Genomic DNA, 14,974 nt, shown 5'->3' on the forward strand with positions numbered 1-14,974 from the left:
AGTCGACATTTCAGATGAAGGGTCTCAGCCTAAAACTTCAACTGTTTATTTTTCTCCATAGATGCTGCCTGACCTGCTGAGTTGCTCCAGCACTTTGGTGTTTTGGTCAGAACTATGGATGGAAAAATTTAAAGGGATATGGGCTAAATGCATCTATTATAATGAATGAGTAAGTACTGTGCTACCAGGTTGGTTTTGCAGAAAGTGGGGCAACTGATGTCAATGGAAGTGTCTTGGTCCAGAACTTTGTTTGTTCCTCTCCATAGATGCGGTTTGACTTTGAGTTGTTCCACCACTTTGTGTGTATTGCATTTTATAAGAGCATTGTGGCCCTTAGCAACTGTCAAATAATTGACTTGAAAAGGAAGCAAGCATCATAGTTGATTGTATTTTCCATCATTAAGACCTTTTTTTATTGTTTTACCTTTGCTCTTCCTTGCAGTCTGAATGCTTGATGCTGTGTAGTATTATTGACCTTTTAGAGCAACTACTCTTGAAACCTTTGATTCTTTTTCTGTAAAGTAAGTTGTTTTGATTCACCATCGTGCTACCAATGAAGTTTTATGGGTGTCTGGAATTTCACGTTGTGTAGAAAGTTGAGATCATGAGAAAACCTGCTACCTTCGATCATTGTACAGGTTTAAAAGTTGTGATGTGCATGTGAATCTGCCTTTTAACCAGCTCTCATTTTGCTTTGAAAATTAAAAGAATCTGCACATATTGGAAATCTGATATAAAAGCATAAAATGCTGCATAGATTCAGCAAGTCAGATGTGTCCAATATTCCAACTTAACATCAAACAATAACTGTTTTGCGGATGCTGCCTAACCTGAGTTTTCCAGCTGTTTTTGTTATCTTGATTTAGTTTTATATAACTATAAACACAAGTAACTATGTCTAACCCTAGCATATTTTCATTAATAAACCTCAAGGAATATAATTTGCATTCTCAATTATTTATTTTCGTTTCATGTTTTAATTAATGTCTTCTCATCTCGGTCTCATTGCTGCAGCTAATCACTATATTTTGGCTGTCAGTCAGAATTATAGCACTGGACTCAGCACTGTAACTGCAGACTGGATTTTCTGGAACATGGAGGAAAAGGCTGGCTACTTTGAGATTTTTCCTTCCTTTTCCTAATTATTAGTCAAAAAAGATGATGGTAGAGTTAAAAGAGCTTTGCTTGATCCTGGTTTGTCACAGGATAGAAAAATGTGATGAAAGTATTCAAAGCCTCTACGTGGTTCCTGACTAAATTGAGCTTCAGATTCATTTATCGCGTGTACATCAAAACATACAGTGAAATGTGCTGTTTATGTTAACAACCGACATAACCTAAGGATGTATTGGAGGCAGCTCACAAGTGTCACCACACATTCTGGCACCAATATAGCATGCAGAACAACACAAGCAACAACAAAACAGCAACAGCAAAGCAAGCCCCTTTTCCACCCTCCCTCCCATTGACGCACAAAAGCAGGCCTCCAACCTCAGGATAGGCCACCTCTGGAGTCCTTGGCCCCACACTCGCATTCTCGCAACCTACTTTGATAGAGACCTGGGGGCAGATTACCTTTCTCCCCATGCAGGGGATTGTTATCCCTATGCAATCACAAAAGGGCCAAGAGTAAAAGGCAATGATTTCATCTAAAGCAAATGACTCTTGTGGCTTTGTACGTTTCAACAATCAAGATGTAGTTTAAAAGGACACTGCATTCCATTCCTCAGTGTTCATGTTTTGGGTTTTTTGGTCTGTAACCACATTTCATAAAATATACTTAATTAGAAAGTGAGACTGAAAATAAATAACTACAGTTACTTTTTAAATTTTACATTAGTTTTCAAGTCCCAAGTATAAACTAGGGTCCACAAACTTCTCTGAAAGTCAGAGATATTCTTTCCCTAAAATAGAAAATTCAGTACTTTCAAAATTCGATTTAGTTAGATTAGCAGAACTTGTTACACACATATCTAAACATACTGTGAAGAGTGTTGTTTTTTGTTGTTGGATCTGACTGTTTAATTCTTAGATTAGACTTTTTAATTGTTGTTTTCTTTGCTGTTTAACAATTAATTGTCTGCTTGTACTTTATATAATTACTTATATCCAAATAACTGCTGACTATGCTTCCTAGTGGTCACAGTATGTATTTGCAGTTGTTCAATGTGCCCCCTAGCGGTTATATTGGTATAGCTCTGGGAAATTCCAGAAGCTTCTCTTGGTGCTGCATTATTTGAATATGAGCTTTCTCATTGGTTGACTTTTGTCTACAAATTTGAAATTTTCACATCTGTGGTATAAAAATAGCTGACCGCAAGGTGCCACCATCTTAGTCTCTTAGTTCTTGGTTCTTAGTTCTTTTGTCTCTCCCTGTTCATTTCAATTTCTCTTTGTTCTATTAATGCTTAATAAAACAATTTTGAAGTCTCTTTCCTGACTTCTGAAAGAGTCTTGGATTAAAACATCAAAATCCAACAGTGTTAATGACCAACCAGTCCGAGGATGTGCTGGGGGCAGCCCACAAGTGTTGCCATGCTTCCAGTGCCAACGTAGCATGCCCACAACTATTAATCCATATGTCTTTGAAATGTGGGAGGGAACCAGAGGGAATCCACAAGGTCACAGGGAGAAAGTACAAACTCTTTACAGAGAGCGACAGAAATTGTGGTGACGTAAAGTGTTACACTAACCACCGTGCTACTTTGCTGGCACATTATATGACATGCCCTCAATATGTGAGGTGAGGTGTTCGGCAGGAAGGTTCAGACTCAGTGATGTTGCCCAAGACTGGCAGCTTACACTTGGGAAGACTGGAGTTTGCAACTTTCAGCATTTGAAATCAGTGGAAGTGGTTCCTAAAATAAGTAGTTCCATTTCTTGTTTTCTTCTCTTCCTCTGATCATTGCAGCCTTGTGATTCTTGATACAGTTACTGCGGTCACAAAACAAATGCTCAGCTACACAGGGGACCTAACCTTTATAAGGTAAAAGTAGAAATGGTTGTGCAGATCATATAAGCAGATACATGATAGGATGCATGTGATCGGGCATCACAGTCAGGGGTGCCGTGTGGTCAAGAGTCTCACATTTCAAACGTTCAGACCTAGAGTGGAGTTGAGCAATTGCTGTTATGCTGCTGAAATGAACATTATGTTCACTGAAATAAATATCGTAGTGATAATGTGTGAATGTCGGTAATTTTATTGGCAAAAAAATTTATCTTCCTCTAAACTGATAATTTTTGTTTTAATTGTTCCAGTAATGATGGGTTTAGCTGCTTATATTGGCTGTGTTCACTATTTTGGTTGGAGCAAAAGAATAATTATGCTGTGAGACACAAGATACAGGAGCAGAATTAGGCCGTTTGGCCGTTGTGTCTGCTCTGCAGTGCTGTTGTGGATTGTGTGGGTTAGCCTCTCACATGGGTACGTAGCGGGTTCCATTGTCATTATTGATCCATTCTACTCAGATGGCTGTTACGCCTGCACGTGCTGCACTCTATCAAGCAGGCACATTCCAGACAGAGAGCCATTTGCTTAAAGGAGAAAGACCAATTATTTTTAAACAGTAGCAAAAAGAAAGCTAAAAGTTCTGTAAGTCTAAAATATCCACAAAAAAGAAGTTTTAACAGTCTTTTGATTGCATCTCTTTAGGGTAAAGGGGCTCAAATATTTCAACTAAGGATGCACATATGCCCTTCGAGCAACTTATTTTGTTCAGAGGTATATTTTAATCCTGAATACAATGTTATATTATGTTCCAAAAGTTAAGTATTTGTCACACCAGTAATGGGGAAAGATTGTAAATTCTAGTTTGAAACATAGTCTAAAACATTTGAAATGTAATTGACAAATGTTCTGTGTCATGAGTTTGAGCTGACAGGATGAATGAAGTGTTTTAGTTTAGGGTTACTGGGAAAATGGATCAATCGGATGTGCAATGGGAACTTTTGCTAGTTCCTGTGCTGTGCTGAGCTAAGCTAAGTTCACTGTCTTGGTAAGAAAGTGAATACTGATGTTGGTTGTTTATTTTTCTTCATCTAGCTCAACCTAAGAATTGGATGAGGATGTGCAGATTAACCTTCCTGTATTTTTTCTTGCCCTCTTAGGTTTTGAATGCACAGCGAGCTGGATACAAAGCTGCTATTGTATACAATGTTGATTCTGATGATCTTATCAGTATGGGGTCCAACGATGGTAAGTAAGCTGTTAATGTAATTCAACGAGAAGTAGAAGGAGTTTACATCCATGATCTCTGCTGGGACAGTAGCAGACCGCAGAACTACAGAAAATATTTTTAAAAAATCAGGATATCTGATCCCATTTGCTGTGCAGGGAATCCTACCGGGAGTGTGCAGATGAATCTTAAGCAAGAACAGGATTGACCCACCTAGCATGCTGTTGTACCTAATGAAGCAAGGTAACAAGGAAATCAAATAATGGCAATAAATACTACAGTAACGTAGTGGTTAGTGCAGTGTTTTTACAGTTTGAGGCATTGGATTTCAGTGTTCAATTCCCACTCTGTCTTTAATGAGTTTGTATGCCCTTCCCGTGCATACGTGGGTGTCTTCCAATTGCTCCAGTTTCCTCCCACATTCCAAAGCTGTACTGGTTAGAAGGTTAATTGGTCAGCGTAAGTTGTGCTGTGATTAGCTGAGGTTAAATGGATGGATTGCTGAGTAGTGTGGCTCATTGGGCCAGAAGGGCCTGGTCCGCGCTGCATCAGTAAATAAATAAGTTTATTGTCATTCAACAATGCACATGTATACAACTAAATGAAACCACGTTCCTCTGGGACCAAGGTGCAAAGCACACTGCATATATCACATACAGCACATAAAATAATATTAACAGATAATAATATACTGTAGATGTACAAGTTGACATAAAGTGCATGCAAGGCATATAGTTAAATATACAACAGTATAAAGCGACTGCCGCTGTCATAAATCATATGTGCTAGGTGGTAGCAGGGTGTTGAGAAGTCTCCCAGCCTGGGGGAAGAAGCTGTTACCCAGCCTAACGTTTCTTCTTTTTGTGTTTGTGGTACCTTCTGCCTGATGGCGGGAAGTCAAAGAGATTGTGGGATGGATGGAACTTTTGGGCATATCATGTGCCTACTTGTGCTTCAACAAGAAAATCAATGCCTTGTTTATACAGAGATAAGAAACAAGGATCAAGGATCAACTTGTATTTGCCATATACATTTACATGTATTAAGAATTGTGTTGGCACGACATGCTGAAAGAAAAATGATATCCAACAATTATAAAAAATCAGCTGCAAGAATGGATAATGAATTATTTACAAAATAATGTTGGTGTTTAAAGTACAGATATGCTGTAAAATGTGCATAAATACCAGCATGTATTTACAATGTAAACAGCATTGTAAAAAGTGCTTTAAAGTGACTAAGTAATAGGAGGAGGAGGTGGGGGGGGGCTAACAAAACTGGTTAATCATATTAACAATAAGTAAAGTGTAAAGCATGGGTCATCTGAACTACAATAAATTACTTAAAACAAAGAAATAAATTTTGTTATTAAAATAATAGTGCATTCTCTGCTGTAGAGGCTCAGCCATTCTCTTTAAAGTGAAGAAGGATGAGAGATGATTTGATAGAGGTGTATAACATGATAAGAGGTTTGGATAACTTGAACAGCCAGCACCTGTTTCCCAGGGTGGAAATGAATAATACAAGAGGGCATAGTATTAGGTGACTGGAGGAAAGTACACTCAGACCCCGCATGGCGTTGATTCGTTACAATGTAGTTATTCAATTCTTTATTGAAAATTTTTTTGTGTCAAAAATTCATTCTAAGCAACACTTAAAACTTCTTAAGAGCAGTCGCCATATCAGTAAACATCCAATCAGCCAATGAGAGTGCTTTACATACGCTCTGAGCCACTTGCAGCCAATCACGTATTAATTCATTCTCTGCCTCCCCTGTATGTTTTTGCTCCCTTGCCAATTTATTCTATTTTTTTCACCCATAAGTTGCCTGCAACTTCCAGTGAGGGTAGAACATCTAGGGTGTCTAGGAAAACCATTACAATGAGTCTAAAACTGCAAGTGATACAGCATAAAGATGTTAATGATGGCAATGTTGAAGAGTTACTGCACTTTTACGTTGAGCGCCTTAATAACGAAGAGCTTTGAGAATTGCAGCGCAGCTCATCCTGGGTGAATCTGAGGACGTGGATGCAGAAGAGGAAACACCAGCAAGAAACCTCACCACAGAATTCCTCGGCACTAGCATCACTATGATCACCCAAATCATGGACCAGGTCATCAATAATGACCCTGACTGGGAGCGAAGCAAAAAGGCAAATAGAGGTGTTCTCAACATGATTTCTTGCGACCAAGAACTGCTTCATGAAAGGAAACTTACGAAAAGGCAGTCGCATCTCAACACCTAACATATAACATATAACAATCACAGCACGGAAACAGGCCATTCCGGCCCTCCTAGTCCGTGCCGAACTCTTAATCTCACCTAGTCCCACCTACCCGCACTCAGCCCATAACCCTCCATTCCTTTCCTATCCATATACCTATCCAATTTTACCTTAAATGACACAACTGAACTGGCCTCTACTACTTCTACAGGAAGCTCATTCCACACAGCTATCACTCTCTGAGTAAAGAAATACCCCCTCGTGTTTCCCTTAAACTTTTGCCCCCTAACTCTCAAATCATGTCCTCTCGTTTGAATCTCCCCTACTCTCAATGGAAACAGCCTATTCACGTCAACTCTATCTATCCCTCTCAACATTTTAAATACCTCGATCAAATCCCCCCTCAACCTTCTACGCTCCAATGAATAGAGACCTAACTTGTTCAACCTTTCTCTGTAACTTAAGTGCTGAAACCCAGGTAACATCCTAGTAAATCGTCTCTGCACTCTCTCTAATTTATTGATATCTTTCCTATAATTCGGTGACCAGAACTGTACACAATATTCCAAATTTGGCCTTACCAATGCCTTGTACAATTTTAACATTACATCCCAACTTCTGTACTCAATGCTCTGATTTATAAAGGCCAGCGTTCCAAAAGCCTTCTTCACCACCCTATCTACATGAGACTCCACCTTCAGGGAACTATGCACTGTTATTCCTAGATCTCTCTGTTCCACTGCATTCCTCAATGCCCTACCATTTACCCTGTATGTTCTATTTGGATTATTCCTGCCAAAATGTAGAACCTCACACTTCTCAGCATTAAACTCCATCTGCCAACGTTCAGCCTATTCTTCTAACCGGCATAAATCTCCCTGCAAGCTTTGAAAACCCACCTCATTATCCACAACACCTCCTACCTTAGTATCATCAGCATACTTACTAATCCAATTTACCACCCCATCATCCAGATCATTTATGTATATTACAAACAACATTGGGCCCAAAACAGATCCCTGAGGCACCCCGCTAGTCACCGGCCTCCATCCCGATAAACAATTATCCACCACTACTCTCTGGCATCTCCCATCTAGCCACTGTTGAATCCATTTTATTACTCCAGCATTAATACCTAACGACTGAACCTTCTTAACTAACCTTCCATGTGGAACTTTGTCAAAGGCCTTGCTGAAGTCCATATAGACTACATCCACTGTCTTACCCTCGTCAACATTCCTCGTAACTACTTCAAAAAATTCAATAAGGTTTGTCAAACATGACCTTCCACGCACAAATCCATGCTGGCTACTCCTAATCAGATCCTGTCTATCCAGATAATTATAAATACTATCTCTAAGAATACTTTCCATTAATTTACCCACCACTGATGTCAAACTGACAGGTGTATAATTGCCAGGCTTACTTCTAGAACCCTTTTTAAACAATGGAACCACATGAGCAATACGCCAATCCTCCGGCACAATCCCTGTTTCTAATGACATCTGAAAGATCTCCGTCAGAGCTCCTGCTATCTCTACACAAACTTCCCTCAAGGTCCTGGGGAATATCCGGTCAGGACCCGGAGATTTATCCACTTTTAAATTTCTTAAAAGCGCCAGTACTTCCACCTCTTTAATTGTCATAGGTTCCATAACTTCCTTACTTGTTTCCCACACCTTACACCATTCAATATCCTTCTCCTTAGTGAATACCGAAGAGAAGAAATCGTTCAAAATCTCTCCCATCTCCCTCGGCTCCACACATAGCTGACCACCCTGATTCTCTAAGGGACCAATTTTATCCCTCACTATCCTCTTGCTTTTAATATAAAAAAGTATATCCTACTTGAAGAAGTTGGCAAAGTCAGAGGAGGACCCATAGGCTGGTCCCTCCTGTAAGATGTAATCACCACCTCCGCTGCTGTTGCTCCACTGATGTACAGGTTAGGCCTATTTGCGTGTTTGTTACTCCACAAATTACTGTGTATACATAAAATAATAAATCATATCTCAGGTTTAGTTTTTTAAAATCAGGCACACGTGTCCATTTACTTAATGTTATGATGACCCCATATAGTGCTGATTTACATAGCACTCCACCTCCAAGGAACACGTCTGCAGCGTTAAGTGGGGCCTGAGTGTATAGGGGATGTCAAAGGCATGTTTGTTTTTGCACAGAGTGGTGGGTGTGTGAAAAGTACTGTGGGGTGGTGGTAGAGGTAAGTACACTAAGGACAGTTAAGAAAGGTACACGGATGAAAGAAAAATAAAGGGCTATATAGGAGGGAAGTGTTAGATTGATCTTGTAGTAAGTTAAAACGTCAATACAACATTGCCGACTTCGTGCATTAATAAAAAATGTAAGTGCCTTGTTCATACCGAGGTAAGAATCAAGGTCACAGTGATTATCGTCTGAGTGGACATAGAGTGGTGATCTTAAGGCTTTGGCTCTTCGAGGCTTCAGCAAAGGAAGGCCTCACTCGGAAAGAAAAGCTCAAGTTTTTTTTTCCTTCTCTTCTTTATATTTGCTCAGCTAGGTAGAGATGACAGGCAAGATAGTACAATGCTCCTTTGGCAGGGAGTCTTGCAGTATCCCTAACCAGTACAATTGCGAGAAGTGCATCAACAAACCACGTTAAGGAGTTGGAGCTGGAAATGGATGAACTTTGGATCATTCAGGAGGCTGAGGGGGTGATAGCTGGGACATATATATGAGAGGTAGTTACACCCAAGGTGCAGGACACAGAAAACTGGGTGACATCAGGAAGGGGAAAGGAGTTAAGGAGCCACTGCAGAGTACACCTGTGGCCATCCCCCTCAACGGCAGATATATCACTTCAGATACTCTTTGTGGCAGGGTGGGGCAATGGGATAATCTAACAGAGGAAAGTCACAGTGGCTGGGTGTCTGACACCGAATCTGTCTCTGTGAGGTTCTGTGGGCAAGAGTGAGATTCCCAGATGGTATGTTGTCCCTTCAGTGCCAGGGCCCAGGATATCTCTGATCAAGTCTTCAGCCTTCTTGAGTAGGAGGGTGAATAGCTAGAGTCATGGTCCATGTAGGTACCAATGACATGGGTAGGACGAGTGATGAGGTTCTGCATAGGGAGTTCAGGGTGTTTGGTGCTAAGTTGAAGGGCAGGATCTTCAGAGTTCTGATCTCAGGATTACTACTCATGCCATGTGCTAGTGAGGCTGGATCTAGGAAGATTATACAGTTTAATACATGGCTAAGGAGTTGGTATAGGAAGGAGGGCACAAGATTTTTGGATCATGGAGCTCTCTTCCAGGGAATGTGGGACCTGTACAGAAGGGATTGTTTGCACCTGAACTGGAGGGGGACTAATAACCTAGTGGAAAGGGTTGTTAATGCATGGTGAGGTTAAAACTAGAGTTGCAGGGGGATGGGAACCAGAGTGCCAGAACAGTTAGTGGAGAGGTTGTAGAGGCAGATGTTGGTAAGACCTCAGACAAAGTTAGGAATCAAAAGTTTGAGAATGGTGTGACAAAATTGAAAAGTGTGAATACAAGACTGAAGAAGTTGTATTGCAGTATATGGAATAAGGTAGATGAACTTGCAGCACACGGAATCATGGCTGAAAGATTATAACTGGGAGCTTAATAGCCAAGGTTACACATTATATTGAAAAGATAGACAGGAAGGCAGAGGGGCGGCATTGCTCTGTTGGTAAAAAAATTAAATCAAATCATTAGAAAGAGGTGACATAGGGTTGGAAGGTGTTGAATCCATGTGGATAGAGCTAAGGAACTGCAAGGGTAAAAAGACCCTGATGGAAGTTGTATACAGACCCCCAAACAGTAGTAAGGATTTTGCCTACAAATTACAATGGGAGATAGAAAATGCATGCCAAAAGGGCAATATTACAATAGTCGTGGGGGATTTCCATATGCAGGTAGACTGGGGAAATCAGTTGGTGATGGATTCCAGCAAGGGGAATTTCTAGGGTGCCTATGAGATGGCTTTTTAAGAGCAGCTTGTGGTTGAGCCCACTAGAGGCTCAGCTTTCTGGATTAGGTGTTGTGCAATGAACCAGATGATTAGAGAGCTTAAGGTAAAAGAACCCTTAAAGGCAACTGATCATGGTATGATCAAGTTCACCCTGAAATCGAGAACGAGAAGCTAAAGTCCAATGTATCAGTATTAAAGTGCAGTAAAGGGAATTGCAGAGGCATGAGAGAGGAGTTGGCCTTTTATTGGAAAGGAACACTGGCAGGGATGATGGCAGAACAACAATGCCTCGAATTTCTAGAAACAATTCAGAAGTCAAAGGATGTATACATCCCAAAGAAAAAATATTCTAAAGGAAAGATGATACAACCGTGGCTAACGGAGAAGTCAAAGCCAACATAAAAGCCAAAGAGAAGGCATATAATAGAGCAATGATTAGAGGGAAATTAGATAGATAGATAGATAGATAGATACTTTATTCATCCCCATGTGGGAAATTCAACTTTTTTCCAATGTCCCATACACTTGTTGTAGCAAAACTAATTACATACAATACTTAACTCAGTAAAAAATATGATATGCATCTAGATCACTATCTCAAAAAGCATTAATAATAGCTTTTAAAAAGTTCTTAAGTCCTGGCGGTTGAATTGTAAAGCCTAATGGCATTGGGGAGTATTGACCTCTTCATCCTGTCTGAGGAGCATTGCATCGATAGTAACCTGTCGCTGAAACTGCTTCTCTGTCTCTGGATGGTGCTATGTAGAGGATGTTCAGAGTTTTCCATAATTGACCGTAGCCTACTCAGCGCCCTTCGCTCAGCTACCGATGTTAAACTCTCCAGTACTTTGCCCACGACAGAGCCCGCCTTCCTTACCAGCTTATTAAGACGTCTCATCCCAATTAGAGGATTGGGAATCTTTTAAAAAACAGAAGGTAACTAAGAAAAGTAATTAAGAAGGTAAAGATGGATTATGAAAGTAAGCTAGCCGATATTATTAAAGAGAATACCAAAAGTTTCTTCAGATACATAAAGTGTAGAAGAGATGCGAAAGTGGATATAGGACCTTTGGAAAACAATGCTGGAGAGGTAGTATTGGGGGACAATGAAGTAGCGGGTGAACTAAATAAGTATTTTGCAACAGCCTTCACTGTGGAAGACACCGGCAGTATGGTGGAAGTTCCAGGTGCCAGGGGTCATGAAGTGTGTGGAGTTACCATAATTAAAGAGAAGGTTCTTGGGAAACTGAAAGATCTGAAGGTAGATAAGTCATCTGGACCAGATGGTGTACACTGCCAAATTCTGAAAGAGCAGGCTAAAGTGTTCGTGGAAGCATTAATAATGATCTTTCAAGAATCACTAAATTCTGGAATGGTTCCAGAAGACTGGAAAATTGCAAATGTCACTCCTTTATTTATAATAAAGGAAATTACCTCAGTGGATGGGAAGATATTGGAGTCGATTATTAAGGATGAGGTCTCAGGGTACTTGGAGGCAGATGATAAAATAGGCCATAGACAGAATGGATTCCTCAAGGGAAAATCTTGCCTGACAAATCTGTTGGAATTCTTCAAAGAAATAACAAGCAGGATCGACAAAGGAGAATCAGTTGATGTGTACTTGGATTTTCAGAAGACCTTTGGCAAGATGTCACACAAGGCTGCTTAACAAGCTACGAAACCATGTTGTTAAAAGAAAGATTGTAGCATGGATAAAGCAGTGGCTGATTGGCAGGAGGCAAAGAGTGGGAATAAAATAGCCTTTTCTGACTGGCTGCCAGTGACTAGTGGTGTTTCACAGTGGCCTGTTTTGGGGCCAATTCTTTTTGTTATATGTCAATGATTTGGATGATGGAATTGATGGCTTTGATGCAGAGTTTGCATTTGATATGAAGATAGGTGAAAGGGCAGGTAGTTTTGAGAAAGTAGAGAGGCTTGATGGGCCAAATGGCTTAATTCTGCTCCTATATCTTATGGTCTTTTGGTCTAATGGTTTTGTGGCCTAAGGTCTTGCACTGTACTGTTCTATCTTCTAAACAAAAGAAGAGCAAGTTATTTTGCCCATTATGCTTGTTCTGCCATTGGTTAGGATCATACTTTATTTAACTTCAGTGCTACTTTCCTGCAAAAAGCATATTGTATATGCATTGATCTCCATTATTTCTAAAATTCGTTCTATCTTTAAAACATACTCGGTGACTGAACCCACAGAACTCCTAGTGTAGATAATTAGTTGATTCATTTAATTCTAGGTCAAGTAATTTTCTATTGCTTATAGTGATGTTGAATGGCCAGTCCTTTGAGATCATAATAATCATTCCTGGATAGCCCAGGCAAGATAAACTTCATTCCTGCATCTGTCCTGTCAAACTATGGGCAAAAGGAATTGTTCATTTCTGTGAGATCACCTCTCGTTCTTTTCAACTTGAGCAGATAGAATCAATCTGCTTAATCTTTCTTCACGGCATAAACCTGCCAACCCAGAAACAATCTGTCACACTCAGTCTATCACAATTATATGCTTCTTTGTGAAGAATGACCATAGCTGTGTATAGTATTTCACCCTGCTTTAAGTAATTAGAACAGATTGCTTCTATTCTTGCGGTCAATGCCTTCTTAATTGTTATTGAACCAACATGTTAACTCAAAGTTCGAAGTAAATTCATTATCAGAGTACATATACTGTATGCTACCATATACAAACTTGAGATACATTTTCTTGTGGGCATATACACTAAATTCAAGAAACACGATAGAATCAGTGGAAGACTGCACCCAACAGGATGGATAAATGACCAAAATACAAAAGATAACAAACTGTAATACAAAAGAGAGAAAAAAAGTGCAATAAATATTGAGAACCTGAGATGAAGAGGGTGAATGTGAGTCCATGGGTTAATGGAACAGTTCAGTAATGGGGCAAGTGAAGTTAACCCTTCTGGTTCAGGAGCCTGATGGTTGAGGGGTATAATTCACGAGTTTGAGAAGATTTGATATGTCACAAAACATTTGAAAATTTCTAACTGACTGTATCACTGTCTCGTATGGGCGGGGGGAGGAGTGCAACTGCGCAGTATTGAAGTAAGCTGCAGAGAACCAGCTCCATCATGAGCACTAGCCTCAGTAGTATCCAGAACACCTTCAAGGAGCAATGCCTCAAAAGGCAGTGCCCATAATTATGGATCCCCGTCACCCAGGTCATGGCTTGTTCTTATTGTTACCATCAGGAAGGAGGCACACACTCAACAATTCAGTTAAAGCTTCTTCCCCTCTGCCATTTGATTTCTGAATGGACATTGAACCTATGAACACCATCTCATACTTGTGTATTTCTGATTTTGAATTACTATTCAATTTAATATATATAATATACTAACTAATTCAATATTTTCCTTTATTGTATATTGCATTTTTCATCTGCCATAAAGTCAACAAATTTCAAGACACATGCCAGTGATATTTAACCTAATTCTGATTCTAATTGTGATATCTAACAAGCTGTACGTTGATGTACCCTGGGAATAGCAGATGAAAAGGAATGCAGGGTGCTGCTTCTGAATGAACTGTTTAAATTTGTATAGTCCTGTTCTGTCTCCTGAGAGAAGTGAGGAAAGAGTTAATATTTTTGAGAATGCAAAATCACTCCCGGAATTGCCCCGCTCTGAGACATTCCAGGACATCAGTTTGACCAACTCCATTGCCTACATGTTGTCCTTTGGCCCCCAAAAGAACAGAGACTATCTTTTTGCTTTACTTATTTTATAGTTACGCTTATCCCTGTAATCTTTAGTCCTTTTGAATTGAGAGTCTGTGTGTTTAATCTGTGGACTTTAGATGTCTGTATTTAATTCTGACTTTACAGGAGAGGGATGTAATGTGTTTGCTTTTGCCTTTACTACTCTCTGCTTGGTTTTGTAATGCTCTCCTTTCCACCATACCTTCAATCTCCATTTGACTGATTATTAGTCTCATATGCATGCAGTTCATATACTCCCTTCTGTACCACATGTTCATTACAGTTTATATTTGTTGTCAGTTGGGGATAAAAGGAAATAATTACCAAATCTGAATTTTACATTTCTTATAAGGCATGGGAGCAGAATTAGGCCATTCGACCTGTCATCTACCATCCTATCATGACTGATATATTACCCCTCTAACCCTATTCCCCTGCCGCCTTGCTGAAACCTTTCCAACTTCTGACTGCTCTCTGTTAAAAAGATCTTTGATGCCCTTGCTAATCAACCTCCTCTTTAATTATATGCAACACTTGGCCTCCACATCCATGTGTACGAATGACTTCAACATATTCACCATTCTCTGGCTAAAAAAATTTCTCCTCATCTCTATTTTAAAGGGACATCCTTGTATTCTGAGGGGCTGGCCTCTAGATCCATACTCCCCCACTATAAGAAACATCCTCTTCACATCCACTCTATCTGGGCCTTTCAATATTCAATAGGTTTCAATGAGATACTCATTCTTCTAAACTCCAGTGAGTACAGGCCAACAACCATCATGATAACACTCCCCATACATTAACCCTTTCATTCCCAGGGTGTCTCATTAACCTCCTCTGGACTGTCTTCAATGCCAGCAC

The 14,974-nt window shown here is 40.0% G+C and overlaps 1 protein-coding gene across 1 annotated transcript in view; it reads left to right on the forward strand.

Annotated features, from left to right (window-relative positions):
- Positions 1 to 14,974, forward strand: part of rnf13 (ring finger protein 13) — a 265,621-nt gene that overhangs the window by 168,178 nt on the left and 82,469 nt on the right. Inside the window, exon 5 of the mRNA XM_073041583.1 lies at positions 4,111 to 4,198. Within this exon, the coding sequence (XP_072897684.1) occupies positions 4,111 to 4,198 (88 nt within the window). The remainder of the gene's footprint in view (positions 1 to 4,110; positions 4,199 to 14,974) is intronic.

The sequence above is a fragment of the Hemitrygon akajei genome, chromosome 3, assembly GCF_048418815.1.
Source record: "Hemitrygon akajei chromosome 3, sHemAka1.3, whole genome shotgun sequence".
Lineage (NCBI taxonomy): Eukaryota > Metazoa > Chordata > Chondrichthyes > Myliobatiformes > Dasyatidae > Hemitrygon > Hemitrygon akajei.